The sequence below is a fragment of the Oryzias melastigma genome, linkage group LG12 (assembly GCF_002922805.2).
Source record: "Oryzias melastigma strain HK-1 linkage group LG12, ASM292280v2, whole genome shotgun sequence".
Lineage (NCBI taxonomy): Eukaryota > Metazoa > Chordata > Actinopteri > Beloniformes > Adrianichthyidae > Oryzias > Oryzias melastigma.
Window position 1 is genome coordinate 27,193,829 of NC_050523.1, and position 20,931 is coordinate 27,214,759.

The 20,931-nt window shown below is 44.5% G+C and overlaps 2 protein-coding genes across 5 annotated transcripts in view; one reads left to right on the plus strand and one right to left on the minus strand.

Moving 5' to 3' along the window:
- Window positions 1-227: 227 nt before the first annotated feature.
- Window positions 228-8,738, plus strand: nadk2 (NAD kinase 2, mitochondrial). Of its 3 annotated transcripts, XM_024263265.2 has the most exons (13): window positions 229-841; window positions 923-1,011; window positions 1,090-1,178; window positions 3,798-3,879; window positions 3,997-4,080; window positions 5,541-5,671; window positions 5,758-5,851; window positions 5,935-5,976; window positions 6,041-6,136; window positions 7,102-7,157; window positions 7,589-7,642; window positions 7,708-7,831; window positions 7,900-8,738. In XM_024263265.2, the coding sequence occupies exons 1-13, from the start codon at window positions 617-619 to the stop codon at window positions 8,036-8,038; spliced, it is 1,305 nt and encodes a 434-aa protein (XP_024119033.1). In that variant the 5' UTR covers window positions 229-616; the 3' UTR covers window positions 8,039-8,738. The 3 variants fall into 3 exon arrangements, with proteins under 3 accessions (XP_024119034.1, XP_024119033.1, XP_024119035.1); XM_024263266.2 differs by lacking the exon at window positions 5,935-5,976 and having other exon boundaries at window positions 228-841; window positions 5,999-6,136; XM_024263267.2 differs by lacking the exon at window positions 5,935-5,976.
- A 1,013-nt stretch (window positions 8,739-9,751) lies between these two features.
- Window positions 9,752-20,931, minus strand: part of tsc1b (TSC complex subunit 1b) — a 20,838-nt gene continuing 9,658 nt past the window's right edge. For both annotated transcript variants that reach the window (XM_024263251.2, XM_024263252.2), the window contains 13 exons: window positions 19,832-19,994; window positions 18,715-18,836; window positions 18,089-18,182; window positions 17,823-17,924; window positions 16,194-16,809; window positions 15,158-15,201; window positions 14,296-14,462; window positions 13,917-14,099; window positions 12,894-13,004; window positions 12,568-12,690; window positions 12,137-12,327; window positions 11,808-11,975; window positions 9,752-11,622 (listed from right to left, as the gene is read on the minus strand). In XM_024263251.2, the coding sequence (XP_024119019.1) occupies window positions 10,980-11,622; window positions 11,808-11,975; window positions 12,137-12,327; window positions 12,568-12,690; window positions 12,894-13,004; window positions 13,917-14,099; window positions 14,296-14,462; window positions 15,158-15,201; window positions 16,194-16,809; window positions 17,823-17,924; window positions 18,089-18,182; window positions 18,715-18,836; window positions 19,832-19,994 (2,727 nt within the window). In that variant the 3' untranslated portion in view covers window positions 9,752-10,979. The remainder of the gene's footprint in view (window positions 11,623-11,807; window positions 11,976-12,136; window positions 12,328-12,567; window positions 12,691-12,893; window positions 13,005-13,916; window positions 14,100-14,295; window positions 14,463-15,157; window positions 15,202-16,193; window positions 16,810-17,822; window positions 17,925-18,088; window positions 18,183-18,714; window positions 18,837-19,831; window positions 19,995-20,931) is intronic.

Consider the following 20,931-nt stretch of genomic DNA (forward strand, 5'->3'; position numbering starts at 1 on the left):
ATTAAAGAAAAAAAATGTCAAGAGTAGAAGCAAACTAAACGCGTCATACAGTAAGTAAATAAAAATAGGATCAAATAAATTGCAGAGTTTAAATTTTAAATTATTTTATATTTCAAGACATTTCAAAGCCTTTTGAAAAAATGATTGATTCAATAAATGTATCTTCCTGTTTTGCTTAAGTCAAAACTAAACGTAATTTCTGCGTTGTGCTGTTTTAACCAATCAGATTCGCGCTGACGTCTACGTCATCGACGTGCCTGCGGCGTACGTGCCTGGCTGCATGGCGCGTGCCTCCACAGCCGAGTTTTCGCTTTAAGTGACTAACTTTCTTTACCATTCGTCTGCGGGGACTGCGCGCGTGCGAGCGCGGGAAGTTTGTGCAGCTGTGAAGTGAAAGTTACCCGCTAGCACCGAGCTAGCTTCCTTTAGCCCGTTAACGTGACGTCAGCTGACCCGAAAGCAGGTTAACGAGATCACCGGTTCAGCTCCGCGGCGTCCCGGCGCCTGAGGAAACACTCGGCGTGTTACAGAGGGCTGCCCCGCGGCGAGGAGCCGCCGACCTGCCCCGACAGCTGGGTGAGTGAAACCGCTCCGGACCGGGGTCGACCCGGTCAGGATGGCCCTCCGCTCGATCCTGGGCACCATGTGCCTCGGGAACCGAGCCGCCTGCTGTCGGTTCCACCTGCACCCCCCGCACGCGCCCGTGCGCCACGCCTCGTGCCAGTCCAGGTCCGGTTTCAAGCCCGAGAGGGTGGCGGTAGTGACCAAAACAACCCGGTACGAGTTCGAGCAGCAGCGGTACCGATACGCGGGACTCTCCGAGGAGGACCTGAAGCAGCTGGTACTGTTCGAATTCTTGCACGTGCCCGTTTCCCGCGCGCCCACAGGTCACTGAAAGTGGGTTCCGCTCCTGTGTCCGCAGCTCGCCCTGAAGGGCTCCAGCTACAGCGGCCTGCTGGAGAGACACAACATCCACACCAGCAACGTGGAGCACGTCGTTCGGAGCCTGGAGTAAGAGCCGAACCGGAACCGCTCCACTGCTCGGTCCAAACAGGTCTTTAAACGGGTTGTGTTTCAACTCCTGTGCAGAAGGGAAGGCATCGAGGTGCAGGTGGTGAAGAGAGGAGCCTACAGCGAGGAGGTGGTCCGGTGGGCCGATGCCATCATCTCTGCGGGGGGTGAGGGGCCGAACCGAACCGGGTCATGGAGCTGTTAGTGGCACATATAGGTTAAACATTAGAGATCATGATGAATGAGAGTTTCAAACCAGGCAAATATGTTGGTTTGTTTCCAGTCAAATGTGAGAGGATCAGTCAGAAGGGAAGCTCTTGTTTTGACAGAATTTTCAAAATAAAATGTCAAAGGTTTAAAGAGCCATCCTGATTTAAATGGCGTTTTAACACGTTCTTGTGGTATTTTATGATAATAGTGGACAAATATTAAGAACATTAAGCTTAAAATTACATTTCTGAGTATATGTATTATTTAATTGTTGTATATCATGAGCAGAGGAACAACAAGTGGTCCCGCCCACAAGTCAGGGGAAATTCAAATAACCACCTGCCACTCTGCAGAAACTCGTCTTGGAGAACATAGTTTTGATTTAGGCCAAGGGTCGGCAATCTGTAACAGTAAAAGATCCATTTCTACTGATCTAAACCTGGAAGGAGCCGCAAAGTCTTATTTAACCTTTAAGACATTTGGATTTTTCATTCATGACCTTCTTTTATTACTTATAAACATGAATTATGTCTGGGTTTTTTTGGGGGCACAACCAAATTCAAATATATAAAAAGAACTCAACATCTCTCAAAATATGTGTTTTTTTCTTATTTTCAAAATAAAAGATGATCTGTGCCAAATACAATCATCTCAGTGCAGCTCTGGACAGCTACTGTAGTAATCACTGTTGTGAAGCATAAGATATGTGCTTGTAACTCAAAAAATGTCAAACCTCAGCCATCAATTTATAAATTTAACTTATCTAAATTAAATAAATGGTAATTAGGTAATCCGTACTTTAAAAAATGCATTTTTTTGTTCTATTTTCTCCTCTTTGTCCTCACCAGTCTTACTCTGCTGGGTTTTGTTATTTTAGTTTGGGGTTGGATCTTGGTAGTCTTAGTTTTCAGGCTTTGTTTATTTGTTTTCTTTAGGTAGTTTTGGTTAGACAGACATTATCAGGAGCTGCTGACTCTGACGGTCGACATGTCTGGATCAGCAGTCTCCATTAATTATTTTATGTTTGTTCAAGGATCCACCATGGAGAGATTAAAGAGACACATGTGGATCTGGATCCACAGGTTGAAGACTCCTGATTTAGGCTAAAAACATCATAGTAATAATCAAAAGAACGCTTTTAAAGAAAGTAAATAAAAAGATGATCGCAGTGGGACTTGAACCTGTCAAATGCTTTGTGAGGATGAAGCCTTAATCAGAACAGTTTACTGAAGTCCTTTTATTTGAGTCAGCATTTTAACAAAATTCACACTCCACCCCATCATCCAAACCCACCTAATTCCTTTTCGGGTCACAAGGTTGCTGGAGCCTATCCCAGCTACTGTTGGGGAAAAATGGGGTTCACCAGTCCATTTGAGGGGACTTTATATCCACTTTTCAAGTAATCTGTAGCAAAAATGTGGATTTCTTTTTTTCTTTTACTGTTGAGTCTGAATTGCTCCTCCAGTTTCTAACGGAGGACCAGATCTGTTCAGGAGAGAGCGTTAGCTGAGCTGTAGTTACCCGTTAACAGCACTATAGTTTCTGTTAGAATAAGAATGCAGAGAATGTGACGGGCTGGTCAAGTTAGCACTGAGCTTTGTCCTGTTCTTTACCATGAAGCTGGGACCCCCACCCCCATGATGTCCTATTTTAACTCCCATACTCGCAGTGAGCTTTATTGTTGCTGCACAGCAGCAGCTGACTCTTCATGGTATTCCATATCCTCAGAGAGCGGACCCCTTGTTGTCAAGGTCATGCGGGAGACGTCCTTGTGTGACGCGTCTGTAAAAAACTGAATCCTTTTTTATTAGTTGAGATTAGCCTGCGGCTCACTTTTAGTCACAAACACGGTAAACGCTGGTGTTCTGGACCGAGTGGGACTCTACAGCAGGGGTGGCAAAATCCAAAACACACCTTAGGACGCGGAGGATAGACATTTATTGAACACTCTAAAACTACATTTTTAAAACTTTAAAACCGTAACTTTAACATAATTATGAACTAGATGTATAGCATTACCTGTGATAATGCTTGTGTGAATGCTGTAAGATGAATTTGGCCGCTGAAAATGCTGATGGATGAAAGTGCTGAAGCTAATAGCCAGCTAAGGTTTAGCTAAATGCCAAATTAGCCTAAAAAAATAGGTTATCAAAAACAGCTAGCATGTGCTGGAAAAATAGCTAAACTCCAAAACAGCCTAAAAAATCCTAGTAAATTATTCAAGTTAGAAATGAGTTCAAGATAACATCAGGCCATTATTAACAATAAAATAAAATGATCTGGAGGGCCGGATCCGGCCCCCGGGCCTAGACTATGACACACATGCTCTAGAGTTTCAGGTCAGATTCTGATATGATTGGATTCATTCTCCTCTAACAAATCAGTTCAGTCAATCATTAGTGATTTTTTTCAAACAAAATGAAAGAAACTTCTCAAATTGAATCTAAAACGTCTGTGTTGTCTTGGTGTGTTTCCTCTGCTCTGGATCGCTCTCTGGTATCACCAGGTTTAATCTGGATTAGATCTGGTTAAATAAATGTAAAATCATCCAAACTAAGCGCCGCTGGTTCTGTTAGGAGACGGGACGATGCTCCTCGTGGCCAGTAAAGTCTTGAGCAAGGACAAGCCGGTTGTTGGCGTGAACACCGACCCTGAGAGGTAAGCGGGACGCCTGCTGGAGCTGTGAATGTGTGAAAGTTGTTTGTGTGTAAACACTGAGCAGATATGATGACATGCAGCTGTTTCTGAGACTGAACTATTTCTTTGGTGCTAAAGGTCAGAAGGTCACCTCTGCCTGCCCGTGCGCTACACTCGTGCCTTCCCAGAGGCGCTGGACAAACTGTGCCGTGGAGAGTTCAGGTGTGTTTACCTGCAGGCTCTAAGCCTTGAGCTGTGACTTCTGCTTCTGGGGGGGAGGTGTTAATCAGCTTTGCTTCAGAAAGTAGCTGTTCTGAAACGAGGCTTTACAAGTTCACTGTTTGGTGCCACAAAGTGTGACATTAACTATGAGACAGTGTTTGTCAAAACATTTATTTCTACAAAAACCTCCTTTCACGAAGCTGCAGCTGAGGTGTAAATCTGTGGAGAGTCACATGGTGGGGAATCCTGAGCAGCTCCGGCAGGATCTCCTAAATCCAGTTACATCCTGTGAAAATGTCTGCTTAGTGCTGCAGACGTGTGCGTGTTTCACACTGATCCTCAGGCTGCTGTCCACAAACAGCTTACACTCGTGGAAACGTCTGCAGCACCCAGAGCTGATGATTAGTGAAGACGCGTTCAGGTTCATCTCGGTTCTCACAGTTTCCTCTCTTTTTTCAGCCTTTTCATTGTGTTTAGTCCTCGGCTTCACTCCTGTTTGTATGATGTTGGGATGAAGTTCACTTGTTAGAATGGAGCTGGTGTTGATGAAGCAGTTTGTTGTTAAATCCCACTGAACTCGTCCTTAGTGGGCCGTTGATCAGATCTGTTTGACCTACTTTTGATGTCTTTTGATTAGTGCAGCCACAAATTATTATTTTGATAGTCGACTAATCACCGATTATTTCTCCCAATTTGTCGACTAATCAGGTCATGCGCAAAGTGGATGTAAAGCACACATCTTAACCATCATTATCTTTAAACTAACTAAAAACTAGATATTACCTGTGATAATGCTAGTGTGAATGCTGTAAGATGAATTTGGCCACTGAAGATGCTAGTGCTGATAGCTGAAGATGCTGAAGCTGATAGTCGGCTAAAATATTACTTAAATGCCAAATTAGCCTAAAAATGGGGGGGGGGATTAGCCAAAACCGCTAGCATGCAGCTGAAAAAATAGCTAAACTCCAAAATAGCCTTAAAAAAAGCCTAAATTAGCCAAAATAGCTAGCATGCAGCTAAAATAGTAAACTCCAAATTAGCTTTAAACTCTGAAAAACCCTATATTAGCTAAAATAGCTAGCATGTAGCTGAAATATTAGCTAAACTCCAAAATAGCCTAAAAAATCCTTAACATATGTCAAAATATTCCAAAAAGCAACCAGAATGCTATTATAACTTTTAACTTTACTACACTCTGATCCCATATAATATAAAGTAACGACTAATCGACTACTAAATTAGTCGACAATTTCCGACACCCCTACAAATGCCCCAACAGTTGGAAGGGTGGGGAGACAGAGGGGATTCAGATTCAGCCTTGGAGTTGAAACCCCAAGAAAAGAGGCTTTAAAAATTGCACCCCCTGGAGCAGAGACAATTGAAATGCAGCTAAATGTGTTTATCTCCCACTTTCACATGTGCTGTACAAATGATGAACTGGTGGATGGATGCTCTGTCAGGTGGCTGTGGCGTCAGAGGATCCGTCTGCACCTGGGGGGTACGGGGATCAACCCCACCCCGGTGGACCTGCACGAGCAGCAGCTGAGCCTGGAGCAGCACAGCCAGGCTCACCGCTCCGACAGCCAACAGAGTACGAGTCCACGGCTCCCTCTGACCCTCCAGAACCGCGCTGGTGTTTGAAATGACCCATGTCCTCTCGTCTTGTCCGTTTTTCAGGATCTGGAGCGTTGCACCAGAGCGTCTCCACGCCGAGCCTGCTCCCCGTCAGAGGCCTCAACGAAATCTTCATCGGAGAGTCTCTGTCATCCAGGTACTTCCGTCGTCTGAAGCAAAGCTTCAGCTCTTCTTCCTCATCTCATGTAACCATTTCTATAATCATCACTGACCCCCCAGCCCCTCCACCTCCAGCATGCTCACCTGTCCAGAACTCATCAGGTGAACTCTCTGTCCACCGCAGGTCAAAGTCTTTCAAACCCCACCTTAACCTCTTGCTCCATAGGGCTTCCTACTATGAGATCTCTGTGGAGGACGGCCCGTGGGAGAAACAGAAGAGCTCCGGGCTCAGCATCTGCACTGGGACGGGGTCTAAAGCCTGGTAGGACTTCTTTGGGACTATTTTGGTAATAACAAAGGATTTTCTTAGGTTATTTTGCAGTTCAGCTAATATCTCAGCTACATGCTAGCTGATTTGGCTAATTTAGGCTTTTATAGGCTGTTTTGGAGTTAGGCTAATATTTACACACTAGCTGTTTTGGCTAACTTGGGCTTTTTTTTAAGTCTTTTTAAGCTATTTTGGAGTTTTGGTACCGGTTTTGTTTCAGCTACATGCTTGCTGATTTGGCTTATTTAGCCTTTTTTTTTAAGTTTGTTTGGTTTTTTAGGCTTCTTTGGAATACGGCTAAAATTTACACGATAGCTCTTTGGCTAATTTAGGGTTTTTTTTATTTCTTTTTGGATATTTTTAAGTTTAGCTATTTTTTTCAGCTACATGCTAGCTGTTTTGCTAACCTAAGTTTTTCTTTTTAGTTTTTAGGCTAATTTAGCATTTAGCTAATATTTTAGCTGGCTATCAACTTCAGCGTTTTCAGCCATCAGCTTCAGCTTTTTTAACTATCAATTTCAGCATCTTCATCAGCCAAATTCAGTTTACAGCATTCACACTAGCATTATCACAGGTAATGCTATATATATAGTTCATAATTATGTTATAAAGTTACAGTTTTAAAGTTATAAAAATGTAGTTTTAGAGTGTTCCATAAATGTTTCTCCTGTTCGACCTAAGGAGTGTTTTGGATTTTGGCCCCGTGTGTGATTGAGTTTGACACTCCTGATCTAAAAGACCATGAACACGTTTCATCTGGTGTTTGTTTTGGTTGTTGAGTCTGGAAAGTGTCTGTCATGATATCCAAAAAGTAGGCTAAGCTGTGCTTATTGACGCTTTAGCAAGATCAAATGAGCCTGACTGGTTCTGTAACCCTGTGTTGTCCTTTCAAACTTTCTGAGACTTTAGATGTTAAAGTCAGAAATGTTGATTAACTTCTTCTGTTCTTCTGTCTGCAGGTCTTACAACATTAACAAGCTTTCAGAACAAGCTGTTGAAGAGGTTCTGAAAATTGGTGAGTTCATTTAATTTTTTATATGTCTCTATATGATGACTCTTGTACACTATATTACTCTATAAATCTAGGATTTTTTTTTCAGTTTTTTTGGGCTAATTTTGTATTTAACCAATATTTTAGCTGGCTATCAGCTTCAGGGTTTTCAGCTATCAATTTCAGCATATTCAGCGATCAAATTCATCTTACAGCATTCACACTAGCATTATCACAGGTAATGCTATGTGTCTAGTTTTAGTTAGTTTAAAGCTAATGATGGTTAAGATGTGTGCTTTACATCTAGTTTGTGAATGACCCGATTAGTCGACTAATCAGAAAAAATAATCTGTGATTAGTCGACTATTAAATTAACCGTTTGTGGCAGCACTAATAAAGAGTTACTAGCGGGTTTCTGCTCATCCACACTCGGATGTCGTCGTGTTTGTTCTCAGGGAGGTCCCAGGCAGGAGTGGACGTCCCTCTGAGCCCAGAGTTCATAGAAAGAGGTGAGTTCTGGCCGTCCTCTGGCTCCATGTCAGAGCCTTCTCTAACCGTTGTCTGTGATGCTCAGTCACAGACCAGTACAACGAGTCGCTGGTCTTCAGTCCAGACGACCGCCGCCTCCTCTTCAGCATCCGGGAGCCCATCGTGAACCGGGTTTTCTCCAGCAGCCGGCAGAGGGGCTTCGCCAGCAAGTCAGTGAGAGCCACTCGGTCCGGATCAGTAAGACGCACGGTTCTGACGGGGCGTTCTGTGCTCTCAGGGTGTGTGTGCGCTCTCGGTGCTGGGACGCCTGCATGGTGGTGGACGGGGGGACCTCCTTTGAGTTCAACGACGGAGCCATCGCTACAATCAGCACGAGTGAGGAGGACCAGCTGAGGACGGTGGTTCTGGAGAACTGAGTCCGAAGAGCACGTCCTTCTTTCTGCGTCCATGAAGTTCAGGACTTCTCTACTGAACAAGAATGTGTGGGAAAGAGTTTTCTGAATTTACTTTTTTATCCTTTTTATTTAGTTGTATTTTTGTGGGTTTTAGCTGAAACTGTGCGGTGAGCTTTAGAGCTGAAATCAGGACGATAAAGATGTGACGGTCTTCATCAGTGATTAATTTATTTATTACCTTCTGCACTACGTAAACCTCGGCGAGTTTCTACTTTAACGCCGACCTGCAGACTTTGAATGTTGGAGCCACAGACCGATGCTGAGCTGACGGTGGGACGGACGCTCAGCAGCAGGAACCGCCGGATGAAGAGGCTGAAGAACCGCTCCAGTGTGTTTGAAGGAGCACTGACTGTTACAGGCAGCTGTTCCACTCCTGAAAAATCTCATCAAACATTTGATCCTCAGATGTTTAAGGGACAACAGCAGGAGTTTTTGGAGCCCAAGTTGTATATTTTCTAGCTGTTTTGGTCGTATTGGAGGCTAAGCTTTAGTATGAATTGTTTTTCTAAATGACAGAACCGCCAACCAGCCGTGGTGCTGGCAGCACAAACGTCTTCTGTATCACGACCCATGTTAGGAGCCGCGCTGGAGCTCAGATGAGTCTGTTCTGAAGCTGCGCCAAAGTCTGAACAACTGAGTGGAGATAAAACCATAAAACATATCAGTGATTTGGATTCTTCATTTTTTCTTGACGTCTCGATGTGTACATGCCCTCTTCACATTTTCAGATGAACTTTTTTCGATAACGATTCTGAAATTATTCTATTTACATTTATTTATGGAACATTCAAGTTTAACAAGAAGTCGGGAGTTTACTAGTTTTCAGTGACCCAGTTCTTTCAATATGTCCAATAGCTCAAGATCAGGAGTGTCAGAATCAATCGCACAAGGGGCCAAAATCCAAACATACCTTTATGTTGTGGGCCGAACACGATTAACATTAATGGAACACATTAAAACTGAAATTTTAAAACTGTAACTTTAGCATAATTATGAACAAGATATATAGCATTATAATGTAAGCTGAATTTGGTTGGTAAAGATGCAGAAATTGATCGCTAAAAAAGCTGAAGCTGATAGCCAGCTAAAAATGAAAATTAGCCTAAAAAACTAAAAAAAAAAAAATAGCTAGCATGTAGCTAAAGTATGAGCTAAACTCCAAAATAGCCAAATCTTAGTAAATACCAAAATAGTCTAAAAGGTTTGCAGAATCCCAGTTTTTAAAACTTTAAAACTAACCTTTTAAGATAATTATGAACTAGATATATAGCATTGCCTGAAATAATGCTAGTGTGAATGCTTTAGGCTGAATTTGGGCCCTGAAAATGCTGAAGTTAATAGACTAAAAAGCTAAGGCTCAGTTTGCCAAACTATTAGCTAAATCCCAAATTAGTCTAAAAAACCTAAAAAATAAACATAAGTTAGCCAAAACAGCTAGCTTGTAGCTGAAATATTAGCTAAACTCCTAAATAGTGTAAAAAAAACTCACAGAATGCTCATTTTTAAAACTTGAAAACTGTTGAAAAAGTTTTTAACATAATTATGAATAATAAAAAGGCAGGAATATTATAAATTAACTTAATTTAACTTAATTTGATCTGGAGGGCCGTGTCCGGCCCCCGGGCCTGGACTTTGACACATGGTGTGCACCAAAAAACGCAGAGAACAGTCACATTTGTAGTGCAAAACATTAAAGACGATCTTTATTGTTCACAGTTACACACAAGCCACTGCTTTAAGAACTTCTTTTTTTGTTGTTTTTTCTGCCAAGTTTCCCGTGTTCTCCAGCTTGACTCACAGTCCTGCTTCTGCGGTTTGTGCTGATTGTACCTTCTGTCCTGGTCGGCTGCAGCTTCTACAGTTGGCGTATAAGGAGGGCGGTTGAACATGCTTTAGATAGCGAGGCAGAAGGAAGTGACAGCAGGAGTTCCCCGGTGGACAACAGGATTCGGACAACCTTCAGCTTGACTTCAGTACAAAAAAAAAAGGAACTGGAAAGAAGTTTGAATGTTTTGGGTCTAAATGGGACGGCTGGTCCACAACTGAAATAAGCTGGTTTAGGGAAGAAGACGAGGAGGCCGATTCTCTCCAGATTCTTATTGAAATGTACTGAGTGGAATTTTAAAAAAGTTAATAAATACATAAATAAGTGGAGGACAAATCCAATCAATGAAATGACTGTCGTGTTATCCGTTCCCGAGTGCCGCTGAGCGTCCTGGCTGCCAGACTTTCCGCCGACACGGCAGATTCCTGCAGGTTGGGATGGAAATGTTCCTCTTCACTTCACTAAAGTGCTTGTGTTAAAAAAACTCTTGCAGGGATGAACTCCTCCCACACGGTCACATCCGTCTCTATGGCGACGGGTCAGAGCTGCCCAAACATTTGAGGGGGGGGGACTGAGCTGGTGAGTGACATCACCAGGAGTGTTTCCCTCCTCGTCAGAGGGGGGGATGAAAAAACATGTTTTCCGTTCATGACATTCACCATTCCGTTTGTTTGGAGGCAGCTTCCACGCTGGCACAACAAAAGAGGAGGAATACGTTTCTAGCTTTGGTCTCCTGATTTGACCCTCCCAACCCCCCCGTGAGCGGATAATGGTATGTTCCAGTGAGAGGGGACGAGGCGTCAGGAACTGGTTCTGCTGGACTCCTGCGAGGAGTTTGAACGTCAGACTCACGAAGGCCTTTCATCTGTTAAAGCGCCACTGCTCTGTCACATTTCCCAGAATCCTTCACTGCTCCAGCAGAAGAAAGAGGCGGGGCTTGTGGGAATCCTGCTGTCCACTCAGGTCCGGGACAATAACACTGATGGACTCCAGCGGGTTTGAAGCTGTTAAAATTCAGTCTTTGCCCCCCGGTTATGTTGGCTGTTATCTGCCCCCCCAGCTCTCGTAACGATGTCATTAACTGTGCTCCTGATGTGTTTCATTATAGTCCATAATTTTTAGCTGTTGTTGCCGGGGGCGACCTGACCCCACCTGCCCCCTGCCCCCACCTTGACCCCCTCCTGCTTTTCTGCGGGGGCTCTCCTGACTCGAGGCTCGATGCTTGGTCTCAGTGGGGGGGTGTTTGGAGGCTTTGAGGGGTGAGGGGGGAGTGGCTGAGGGTGCCGGGTCGAGGGGGGCGGAGTAGCCCGGGCAGGGCGGCTCCACGCACATCTCCGTCTTCAGGCCGTGGGCGAGGCCTGCCAGGCGCGGGGGGGGCTGGTCCTCGTCACACTGGCTCTCGCTTTTGTTGCGGAACAGCTCGCGCGCCCGCATGCCCAGGAAGCTCTTGGCGCTGGGGTAGGAGCCCACGGTGACGGGGGCGTCGGAGGCGGGCTGGGGCGCCAGAGGACTGGAATGAGGGCAGGACGGGTGGGGCTCGACCAGCAGGGGAGGGGGCAGGTCCTGGCCCCCGTTGATGGAGCTGGTTGGAGAAATGGAGAAGCTGCTCACTTTTGGTGCCATCAAAGTGCTCCCGTTGCCCCGGGGGGAGTCATGTGGGGGTCTGCCGTCCGACTCCTGGTTGACGTGGTTTCTCTCGGGCCCGTCCGGTACCAACACACTGGGTAACAGAAAATGATTTCATGAACACCAAAGAGAGGAATTATTTTTCACAGTTAATCTTTTTAACCCTTTAGCACCTGAGGCGTCGTCGGTGACGCTTAAACACAAAATCTCTAACATTCTGTAACTTTTCAACACGATCAATGTAATTCTGGTAGATTGTGAAGGAGAAAAGCGACTCACCTGGAGTCTGCGGCCGTGTGCAGGTCAGCTCTGCCCCCCGGGGGCAAGGTGCTGCTGGCGGGGGCCTCCATCTCCACCCGGCTGTAGAGCTGCAGGAGTTCAGTCTGCAGCAGCTGAGTGATCTTCCTCTGAACCTGGTACCTGCTGTCGGAGGCCTGCAGCTCCACCCTGAGAGATGACACGGTGTGGGGGTCAAACTTAAGTCATCCGCTCAGCAACAGAATGACCACGTGGAAACAACCTTCAGCGGCTCACTGGCTACAACCTTGAAATCTATGACAAACCGACTAATTTTTTACTCCAGTTTAGAGAGAGAACCTTTCACTCACTTAGCCTGGCATTTGACATCCTCCAGGAACTTCTTCTGCTCTGCGATGAGGTGCTCCTTCTTAGAAAGGTGAGTTTCCAGTTCAGAGACTCTCTGCTGCGCCGCCTCTAGCTTCTGCCCCTGAACCAGCAGACTCTGCCGCAGACCCTCCACCTCCTTAGCATAGGACGCCTGCAGCATGCGGGCCTCCAGCTGTCCAAAGGAAAGGAGGACGAACGTTAAAGTCAAGGAAGGGGTTTCAAAATGTAGCTGCATGGATCTCTGGTTGTTTTGTCAAACCGAACTAAAGCAAGTCTCAACATGTAAAAACTCTACTTATAGAGACTAAAATCCTGTAGGGGGTGAAGGAAAGCTGTGTTAAAAGAAGGCCTGAGTTTGGTTGAAGATGCTCTCTTCCCAGAAGCTTCCTCGCTCATCGGTGCTGGTACACACCTTTGTGTTATCTGAGCCGGCGTTCTGTAACTCCTGCATGGACAGTTTGTGCGCCTCCCCCAGGAGCAGCAGCTGCTTGTTCAGGAAGCCCATCTGCTGCTGGGTGCTCTCACTGTTGCTCAGCTGAAGGAAAAACAACTCGAGTATAAATCGGTTCACAACTTCTTTGAGAAGGCATCAAAACTTCAAGCTATAAATAAGTGTTTAGACTGGCCAGGAATCAGCTGAAAAAGAGAAACAGTCTCAACATGGCTGACATGATAGTAATGTGGAGCAGAAGCTGTGGATACGTAAAGAAAAACTACACAGTGCATCCTCATCTTTACCTTGACCGTCATCTGGTTGAGCAGGTGACCTGTGTGACAAACTTTGTTGTTGGCCCTCTGAAGCTCAGCCTCCAGCTCATCCATCTTCTTCTGACACTCCTGCAGCTTGCTCTGTAAAAACAGTTCAATGAAAACAAGCTTTCACTCATCATTTAACACATGAAACAGGAAACGTTGTGTAGATATGTCGGTAAATTTGTGAGGATCAACCTGATAAACGACAAACATGGTGAAAAGGCTTTTGCTACTTAACATGAAGCACAAGAGTTCCTGAGGGTCAACAGAGTTTCAGAGGTTACGTTAGAATCAAGAAAATAAATAAAAATAAATAAAAGTGTGTACCTGCAGCTCCTGGTTGTGTGTGTGTACCTGCAGCTCCTGGTTGTGAGTGTGTACCTGCAGCTCCTGGTTGTGAGTGTGTACCTGCAGCTCCTGGTTGTGTGTTTGTGTGTACCTGCAGCTCCTGGTTGTGAGTGTGTACCTGCAGCTCCTGGTTGTGTGTACCTGCAGCTCCTGGTTGTGAGTGTGTACCTGCAGCTCCTGGTTGTGTGTGTGTACCTGCAGCTCCTGGTTGTGTGTTTGTGTGTACCTGCAGCTCCTGGTTGTGAGTGTGTACCTGCAGCTCCTGGTTGTGTGTGTGTACCTGCAGCTCCTGGTTGTGTGTGTGTACCTGCAGCTCCTGGTTGTGAGTGTGTACCTGCAGCTCCTGGTTGTGTGTGTGTACCTGCAGCTCCTGGTTGTGTGTTTGTGTGTACCTGCAGCTCCTGGTTGTGAGTGTGTACCTGCAGCTCCTGGTTGTGTGTGTGTACCTGCAGCTCCTGGTTGTGTGTTTGTGTGTACCTGCAGCTCCTGGTTGTGAGTGTGTACCTGCAGCTCCTGGTTGTGTGTGTGTACCTGCAGCTCCTGGTTGTGTGTGTACCTGCAGCTCCTGGTTGTGTGTGTACCTGCAGCTCCTGGTTGTGAGTGTGTACCTGCAGCTCCTGGTTGTGTGTGTACCTGCAGCTCCTGGTTGTGAGTGTGTACCTGCAGCTCCTGGTTGCGGGTGTAGTAGTCGTCCCGGGCCTGCTGCAGCTGGCGGATCTGGCTGTGCAGTCGGGTCACCACGGTTTCCCGGTCGTCCCACAACTGCCGGTACCGGTGCTGCTCCACCTGCAGGCTCTCCCTCAGAGAACTGATGTCCACACTCTGCAAGTTCAGCTGATCCTTCTGTAGAGATCACACATTTGAAAAGCACTCCGTCAGGTTCAGAACTGTGACCCTTTGACCTCGGCCTGTGGTGTTGTTGTCTCAACTGTAGCTGATGAATTCCTGATCCACCAGCAGCTGTTCTGACTGCAGAGCTTTGAGTCCTGCAGGGTCAGCTGGAGGAACACCAGTTTGTGATGGTGGGTTGAGTGCGTACCATAGCGTTGTTCTGCTCCTCCAGCGCAGTGGCGTTGATGATGCGGCGCAGGAGGCGGCGGTTGCGGACTGCGTGCTGCTCCCTCTTGTAGCGCTCAAACAGCAGCTGGTTGTGCAGCAGTAGAAGCTGACTGCGCAGCGTGTGCAGCTCGTCCAGAGGAGCCGAGCCTGGAAAAACCGGAGTCAGACGAGACTCAGCTGTCATCTTAACAACTGTCAGAAAACCAGCTCAGAGGTTTACATGAAATCCTTTCAGGATACTTGATGAGGTTTTGTTAAGAGTCTGTTTTTATATGGACAAATTCTACTTAATTAATCACATTTTACAAAATGAAGAAAATAATTACTTCCAATATAAAAGTTTTTACTTGTTTCATTTTTTTCTGTTTATTACAAGTGATATTTTTTAAATAATTACAAATATTTGATATTTGCCTTAAAAACTATGAAAAAATGAAAACTGAATGACCTTTGAGCTGTGTGACCTTTGTTCAAGCATAAAAAGAGATTTTAGATCATTCACTGAAAGATTTGTTTGCTGTCATCCAAGAAAACTGACCAAATTCCACAATTAAATCAGAATAAAGTTTCTGGATGAGTTCAGAAAGCTGCAGCTAAATCACTCTGGATTCCTGCTTCCTGTGGAAGTCGAGTGGATTTCCTGCTGAGCTTCCTGAAGTTTGTTTTGAGCCGGAGAGGAATGCTTGGAGCTCGTGACCAATCTGCTCCTGATCAGATGATCCTCTGACCGAGTGTTAGGTTCTCATCCGTGTTTAACTTGAGATCACATGACTCATCACAGATCTGGACCACCCCACTCAACCGAAACAGGATCCCCCCCACTTCCCTCTTTGGTTGTTTACCTCCAAAGTGTGTCCAGTCAGCTGATTTACTCGGCAAAGGTAATCTGTGGAGAGAACAGAAGATCAGATCCTGAACCGCACACAGCAGACTGCTGTCCATCCACCATTAAGCCTCTATGAATTTATGTAAAACACTGTCAGGAAGAAGTTCTGTAGCCATTTTAAAGAATAAAGCAGCTACTGACTGTATATGAGAACTGGACTGAGTGAAGTGGATAGTCAGGGGAAGGCAGTACGGCAAGCCAAGAGGGTCAAAAGTTGCCAGCAAAAGCGAACATGGCAGTGCCTCACCTGTACTATGGACAATAATAACTATAACTTTGAACATTTAAATGTTTCCAAAGTTAGTTTGAATACTACAATTAATAACAAAAATAAAGAAAGCTTAATTTGAACTTCTTCATTGAAGATTTGATCTGGGCTTTGGGGGGGTGGGGTCGTGGGGGGGGGGGATTGCATATTCAGCATTTTTTTTCTCTCAGTTTTTGTAGATTTGATCACAAGACATGTCAATTAAATCTGAAACTACATGTTTTTATATTCTGTTTATGTTCTAAGTTCAAAGATGTGTGAGTGTATATTCATGCTTTGACATGTTCATGCTCTGGAAAATGATCCGGACCGTGACCCTAACACCGTGACACGATCCGAACCGTGAGTTTTGTGATCACCCCTAGCTGTTACTCATTCTATGTCTCAGAAAAATCATTCTTGCTCTGATAACTTTTTAAAAATGTTCTTAATAATTTACACTTTTTTTGTAAGTTATAGGGGTGTGGCCTTCCTACAAGCTCACTCTTGATTATTGTCAGTGGTTGCCATAGAAACGATGATTCAGACCGACTTTGACCAATCACTGCTTACTAAAGATTTCTGGTTACAACACGGAACCCAAAATTATGAGAAAAATGGCGAATGGATTGACTTCATTTGGTTGGAAGTAAATCCCTTTCTATGTGTGATGTCACACTGACTTGCTCCAGTTCTCATGAACAGTCAATCCACTGGACCTCCTGCCTCCACCTGAGCTCCTCACCTCTTGAGAACTTTGTCGTGCGCGTCGCTCCCCTGCTGGACAAGGCGATCCAGCACCTCCAGTGGAGACGTGGGCATAAGCCCCTCCTCCTCGCCATCCTCCAGCCCCTCCTCCCGCTGCAGCAGCCTCTGCATTGCGGCTTTGTTCACAGCTTCTGAGGTTTTCTTGCCCACAAACAGCGAGGCGGCCCTCGGCAGCGCCAGGTCAAAAAAGGGTTCGTAGGGTGGCGGGGCGGGGGTCTTACTGCACGGGCTGGGGGAGAACAAGCTGAACTTGGCTGCCTCTTCGTCGTTGGCGGAGGGGCTGCGGTGCAGGTGGTGGTCGATGGGGGTGAACCCCAACTGGAAGGACCAGGACTGGTCCAGGGCCAGGCTCCGGTTGTCCCCGCCCACTCCTCTTTCAGTGGTGGCGCCTACAGAGTTTTCAACTTTGTCGGGTGTGGAAGCAGCTCGGTGGGGGTCTGGGACGGAGCCCCCGGGCTGGGTGCTGGGGAGGCCTTTGCTCTGAGTTCCCGTCAGCGTCTCGGTAGTGCGGTAGAAGGGCGAGTCGAAGCCTCGGAGGCCCAGCAGCTCCTGTTTCTCCTCAGTGAGCTGCAGCAGCTCCTCTGTGATGTCGGCTGAAGCAGAAACGGTCACAGGCTTTAGTCAGGATGACCTAGATGACCATAGATGCTTCTATTTAACCCGATATTTCATGGACTTTTGGCACACCCCCAAAAATGTCTGAGAGACAAAAGAATTCTCCAGTGGCACCAAACCTCTGTGGATCAGATGTGCTTTGGAGATCCCCGCCGTAACTATCAGGAGCTTATGCTGACTAATCGACTGTTAAAATAGTCAACGACTAATTTAATAGTTGATTAGCCGTTACTTTATATTATACGGGGTAAGAGTGTAGTAAAGTTGAACAAAGTTGTGAGTTTTCAGCACCAAAAAAAACCCCTTTTTTCATTATTTGAGTCAGTGAGACCAAAACTTTATCATTTTTGAAAAATAGTTCCTCATTTCAGATGCTGACCTCATTAGAGAGATCAGGAATATACTTTCCATCAAACTCATTTTGACAGGTGACCTTTGACCCTACATGCCCTTTATATATAAAATTGATATTAAATTGTTATGTCATCTTGAGGGGCGGGGCACCTGTCAAAATGACTTTGATGGTTGGTGTAGGGTCAAAGGTCACCTGTCAAAATAAGTTTGATGGATGGTGTAGGGTCAAAGGTCACTTGTCCAGCCGAGTTTGATGGATGGTGTGGGGTCAAAGGTCACCTGTCAAAACGAGTTTTATAGATGGTGTAGGGTCAAAGGTCACCTGTCAAAACGAGTTTGATGGAAAGTATATTCCTGATCTCTCTCTCATTAGATTTAATCTTTTTTTAATCCCAGAAACTAACGAAGGACAGAAGCTGTACGATTCATAATAAACTATCATCTTAGTTGTCTTTATTTTTAGTTAGTTTAAAGCTAATGATGGTTAAGATGTGCGTTTTACATCCACTCTGCGTATGACCCGATTAGTCGACTAATCAAAAAAATAACTGGTGATTAGTTGACTATTAAAATAATCATTTGTGGCAGCACTAATGCTGACTGAGGTCAGTTCCTCCTGACTGAGAGAAGCACTCACCCTCCTCCTTCTCCTTCTCCGTCCTCAGCTGGAGGTCAAGCTCCTGCTTCTTAATGAACACGGACAGCTCCGTCAGCGTCATAGAAACGTTCTCTGCTGCTTCTGGACACACAAATGTGAGAGCGATCAAATCACCAAGACACAACGATCACTTCATGTGGAATAGAGAGTGAAACTTCAGATGATTCTCATGCTCCCCTCACACCATCTGCTTGTTTTCAGCAGATAAACCAATAAGGCTTTTATTTTGATAGGCAGTGACAAACCTCTGTGTGTGGACACCTCCCCTGCTTTCTCTGGGTCCTTGACGGATTCCTGCCTCACCAGGACCGGCTTACAGCCTTCCTCCTGCCGACGGTCCTGAATGAAAATGTTTAGTCATAAGGACTTTCTTTATACTGTGAAACTGAACAGTTACACTTTTGAGATGATTATGTTTAAGTTGACTTTGAGGTCCAAAGATGAACGAGGCGGGTTGTGCTCTGGGACCACACCTGGACCTGAGAGTAAAAGTAATTTAGAACATTGACTGCACATGAGAACTGGACTGAGTGACCCCTCCCCCTGGTGTTCCAAACAGGAAGTACCCGCTGGCTCCAAGAAGCCTGATAAATCCAGACAACAAACCAGATCAGGATCTGATCAGGACCAAATCTGGATCAGAGCAGGATTAGAGCTGCTAACTAAAACTAGTTTTAGAAAGAAACATTTCAGAATTGACATAAGGAAACAAAATTATTTTCATCTCCTTGAAATCTTGTCAAACGGAACACTACAGAAAAACAAGCTACAAAGCGTCCTGTGAATTCTTTTAGATATGTTTGCTCATAAACCCTACAACGCTCATTAAAATGAGATAAAACAATGTTTTAAGGTTGAGAGGAGCTCCTACTTTTCTGGGAGGACTGGACTGGACTGCGTTGGCCTGTAGAGAGACTGCAGGAAAATCCTCCGTCAGGGTTGGAGGTGGGGAGGAGGTGGCAGGAGTGCTGGAGGCCGGCGTTCCCTTCCCACCTGCTCAGATCCAGAAAACAAAACTGGATTAGATCTGTTTAAACATGTCTCAACCCTAATTTAAACATGATACAATCTGGGTTAATCTGTGTTGAACCTTGAGTAAAATCTGAGTTAGCTGAAGTTTCAAGTGGGTTCAAAAAGTGGGTTTATTGGGATCAAACCTGAATTAAACCTGGGGTAAACCTGGGTTATTTTAGATCAGGGGGGTCACACTCAATCACACAAGGGGCCAAAATCCAAGACAAGCCTTAGATCGCGGGTTGAACAGGATATACATTTATTGAACACACTAAAACTACATTTTTAAAACTTTAAAACTGTAACTTTTTAACATAATTATGAACTAGATATAGATCATAACCTGTGATAATGCTAGTGTGAATGCTGTAAGAGGAATTTAGCTGCTGAAGATGCTAGTGCTGATAGCTGAAGATGCTGAAATTGATAGCTAAAAACACTGAAGCTGATAGCTGAAAACGTTGGAGCTGATAGCCAGCTAGAATATCAGCTAAATGACAAATTAGTCTAAAAAAAATAAAACAAAAACTTAAATCATCCAAAACAGCTAGCATGTAGCTGAAATATTGGTTAAACTACAAAATAGCCAAAAAATCTCAGTAAATGCCAAAATAGTCCAAAAAGCTAACAGAATGCCAATTTTTAAAACTTTAAAACTGTAACTTTTTAACATAATTATGAATAATAAAAGTCAGGAATATTATTCCAGAATAAATTAACTTAAACCTTAAATAACTTTCAATATTTTACTCTCCATAAAAATATATTTTGTCAAAATTATACAAGTTAGAAATAAGAGCAAGATAACATCGGGTCATTAATAACAATAAAATAAATTATCTGAAGGGCCGGACAGAATTACCTGGAGGGCCAGATCCGGCCCCCGGGCCTTGACTTTGACACATGTTTTAGATGAAACCTGAACAAAACTCGAGTTCAAATCTAGGTTAGGCTGGAGAAAACAGCAGCTGTACCTGATGTGCAGTGGAAGCGGCTGGAAAGGTGTGAGGCACTGTGGGACAGCTCCAGGTTGGGCGACATGCCCCTAGAGGAAGGGGGAGTGGTCATGCCACACAGGGAGGAGGGGCTCCACAGAGGGTCCTTGCTCCCACAGGAGTTCAGGTCACATGTCGAATTCTGAAAAAAAAAAAACAAAAGTCAATGAGAGAAAAGGAAGTTTTTTTTCCTCCATGAACCACTTCAATGTGACTTTTTTAGGACCCTGAAGCTTGGGCTCAGCCTGCTGCGTGCACGTGCTTAGAAGCACTGTGAGGCTGCAGCACGTGCACAATATTGAGCTTGGAACTGTTTTCAGAAAGCAGACAAATCCTAAAGCTGAAAGAAGCAATCAACCAGTAAGTAAAGTTGAAGACAACAAATTGAGTTAATATAAAGACACGCCCAGTGAAAATGGTGAATTTATCACGTTCTTTGAGATTTTGTTCTAATATATACAGAAAATTCAACTCAAAAATGAATTTCTGGGTATTTCTTCATTCACTTGTGAATCAGGAACAGACAAAAAGTGCAGATGGAAAAAAGCATGTAGGAGTGACGCTGAAGCTACAGTTAGCCGAACACGAGCTTCCTGCTCTGCTCCATTCTGATGGATCCACATACAGACAAATAGATCCTTCAGGTGATTCTAAAGAGCCCTCCAGATCATTTTATTTTATTGTTATTAATGACCCGATGTTATCTTGCTCTCATTTCTAACTTGTAAAATTTTGACAAAATAGATTTTTATGGAGAGTAAAATGTTGAAAGTTATTTAAGGTTTAAGTTGATTTATTCTGGAATAATATTCCTGCCTTTTTATTATTCATAATTATGTTAAAAAGTTACAGTTTTAAAGTTTTAAAAATGTAGTTTTAGAGTGTTCAATAAATGTTTATCCCCCGTGTCCTAAGGTGTGTTTTGGATTTTGACCCAAAACACTTGTGACTGAGTTTGACTCTGATTTACATTTATCATTATAACAATAGCATAAATACAAATCAATGTCCTATTTTTCAAAGGGTGAAGTTTTACTTTGTGGCTCAGATTGGGCTGTTGTCAGTAAAAAAAAAAAAAA

Bases quoted from the DNA above. Each gene is read 5' to 3' on its own strand.
- nadk2 (XM_024263266.2), top strand. From the start codon at position 617: ATGGCCCTCCGCTCGATCCTGGGCACCATGTGCCTCGGGAACCGAGCC. The intron at 3,880-3,996 runs GTAAGCGGGACG...TTGGTGCTAAAG, and splicing joins GTGAACACCGACCCTGAGAG to GTCAGAAGGTCACCTCTGCC. The intron at 7,832-7,899 runs GTCAGTGAGAGC...CTGTGCTCTCAG, and splicing joins CAGAGGGGCTTCGCCAGCAA to GGTGTGTGTGCGCTCTCGGT.